The sequence below is a fragment of the Colobus angolensis genome, unplaced genomic scaffold (assembly GCF_000951035.1).
Source record: "Colobus angolensis palliatus isolate OR3802 unplaced genomic scaffold, Cang.pa_1.0 Scaffold31, whole genome shotgun sequence".
Classification (NCBI taxonomy): domain Eukaryota; kingdom Metazoa; phylum Chordata; class Mammalia; order Primates; family Cercopithecidae; genus Colobus; species Colobus angolensis.
In genome coordinates, this window is record NW_012116377.1 from 111,445 (window position 1) to 113,966 (window position 2,522).

The 2,522-nt window shown below is 43.3% G+C and overlaps 1 protein-coding gene across 1 annotated transcript in view; it reads left to right on the forward strand.

The window, feature by feature from the left end:
• Nucleotides 1-1,895, forward strand: part of ZNF850 (zinc finger protein 850) — a 13,448-nt gene extending 11,553 nt beyond the window's left edge. Inside the window, exon 4 of the mRNA XM_011950843.1 lies at nucleotides 1-1,895. This exon is cut by the window's left edge and continues 1 nt beyond it. Within this exon, the coding sequence (XP_011806233.1) occupies nucleotides 1-984 (984 nt within the window). The 3' untranslated portion in view covers nucleotides 985-1,895.
• Nucleotides 1,896-2,522: the final 627 nt, after the last annotated feature.

Here is a 2,522-nt window from a genome sequence, read left to right on the forward strand (position 1 = left end):
AAATCTTTTACTTCTCACTCAACACTAATTCAAGATCAGCAAATACACACTGGTGAGAAGCTCTATGATTGTAAGGAATGTGGGAAATCTTTTGCTTCTCATTCAACACTAATTCAACATCAGCGAATTCACACTGGTGAGAAACCCTATCATTGTAAGGAATGTGGGAAATCTTTTACTCTCCGCTCAGCACTAATTCAACATCGGCCAATTCACACTGGTGAGAAACGCTACAGTTGTAAAGAATGTGGGAAATCTTTTACTTGTCACTCAACACTAATTGAACATCAGCGAATTCACACTGGTGAGAAACCCTATCATTGTAAGGAATGTGGAAAATCTTTTACTTTTCGCTCAGCAATAATTCAGCATCAGCGAATTCACACTGGTGAGAAACCCTATGATTGTAAGGAATGTGGGAAGGCCTTTAGACGTCGTTCAAAACTTACTCAACATCAACGAATCCATACTGGTGAGAAACCTTATCAATGTCATGAATGTGGGAAAGCCTTTGTCCGTTTCTCAGGACTCACAAAACATCACAGTATTCACACTGGCGAGAAACCCTATGAATGTAAGACATGTGGGAAGTCCTTCAGACAGCGTACACACCTTACTCTACATCAGAGAATTCATACCGGTGACAGACCTTATGAATGTAAAGAATGTGGGAAATCTTTTACTTGCGGCTCGGAACTAATTCGACATCAGCGAACTCACACTGGTGAGAAACCTTATGATTGTAAGGAATGTGGGAAGGCCTTTAGATGTCCTTCACAACTTAGTCAACATAAACGAATCCATACTGGTGAGAAAACTTATCAATGTCCAGAATGTGGGAAAGCCTTTTTCTATGCCTCAGGACTCAGCCGACATCAGAGTATTCACACTGGCGAGAAACCCTATGAATGTAAGACATGTGGGAAGGCCTTTAGACAACTTACACAGCTTACTCGACATCAGAGAATTCATGACCTAACATAATTAATGTAGGAAATCGTTCTCATGCCATTTGTCATGGATCATCAGCAGATTCCATATGTGGGTCAAATACAATGGATGTGGGAATTCCTTTTACTTCATATTCACTTTTTCCAGAATTGGGACTTTTTCTTTTTTTTTTTTTGAGACAGAGTCTCGCTGTCGCCCAGGCTGGAGTGCAGTGGCACTATATTGGCTCACTACAAGCTCCGCCTCATGGGTTCATGCCATTCTTCTGCCTCAGCCTCCCGAGTAGCTGGGACTACAGGCATCCGCCACCATGCCCAGCTAATCTTTTTGTTTTTCTATTTTTAGTAGAGACAGAGTTTCACTGTGTTAGCCAGGATGGTCTCGATCTCCTGACCTCGTGATCCACCCACCAAAATTAGGACATTTAATACGAAAAGAAATTGATAATGAGTATAGATGAGTTTTCTATCATGATTCAAAGCTTGCTGAAGTTACACAAATTCATATTAGAGAATGTGGTCAGCGACAAAAGACAACCATTTATTACCTATGTGACATTAGGCTAATTATGTAAATCCTCTGTGCCAAAATTACTAATTGATAAAATGTTGATGGTAATAGTTGTTTTTGTCTTTTGTTTTGAGATGGAGTCTTGCTCTGTTGCCCAGGCTGGAGTACAGTGGCGCTATCTTGGCTCACTGCAAACTCTGCCTCCCGGATCCAAGTTATTCTCCTGCCTCAGCCTCCTGAGTAGCTGAGATTACAGGCATGCACCACCTTGCTGGGCTAATTTTTGTATTTTTAGTAGAGACGGGGTTTCATTGTGTTGGTCAGGGTGGTCTCAAACTCCTGACCTTGTGATCCCCCTGCCTCAGCCTCCCAAAGTGCTGGGATTACAGGTGTGAGCCACTGTGCCCGGCTAGTAATAGGTTTTTTTTTTTTTTTTTAATAATAAATAAGTGTGACTACATTTTTCATGTTTGACTACTGGCTTCTTTTTAAGCCTCACCTTCCCTGTCTACTTCCCTGTCTACTTTAGCCCATATCTGCAAAGGTGGCTAAGAGAGCCCTTGCTGGAAAGCAAGCAAGCAAAACTAAAGTCTGTGTGCACCTTCTCCTTTGGATCCACTGGGCAATTTATATTAGAAATTCCAAGCCGGGCGAGGTGGCTCACACCTGTAATGCCAGGACTTTCAGAGGCTGAGGTGGGTGGATCACTTGAGGTTAAGAGTTCAAGACCGGCCTGGCCAACATGTTGAAACCCCATCTCAACTAAAAATACAAAACTGGCCAGACATGGTGGCGTATACCCGTAATCCCAGCTATTCAGGAGGCAAGGCTGGGGAATCGCTTGAACTCGGGAGGCGGATGTTGCGGTGAGCCAGTCAGTGGAGCAGTAGAACACATACAGTGTTTATCAATTAAGTTTGTAGTCAGAGGCCAGGCACGGTGGCTCAAGCCTGTAATCCCAGCACTTTGGGAGGCCGAGACGGGCGCATCATGAGGTCAGGAGATCGAGACCATCCTGGCTAACATGGTGAAACCCCGTCTCTACTAAAAAATACAAAAAA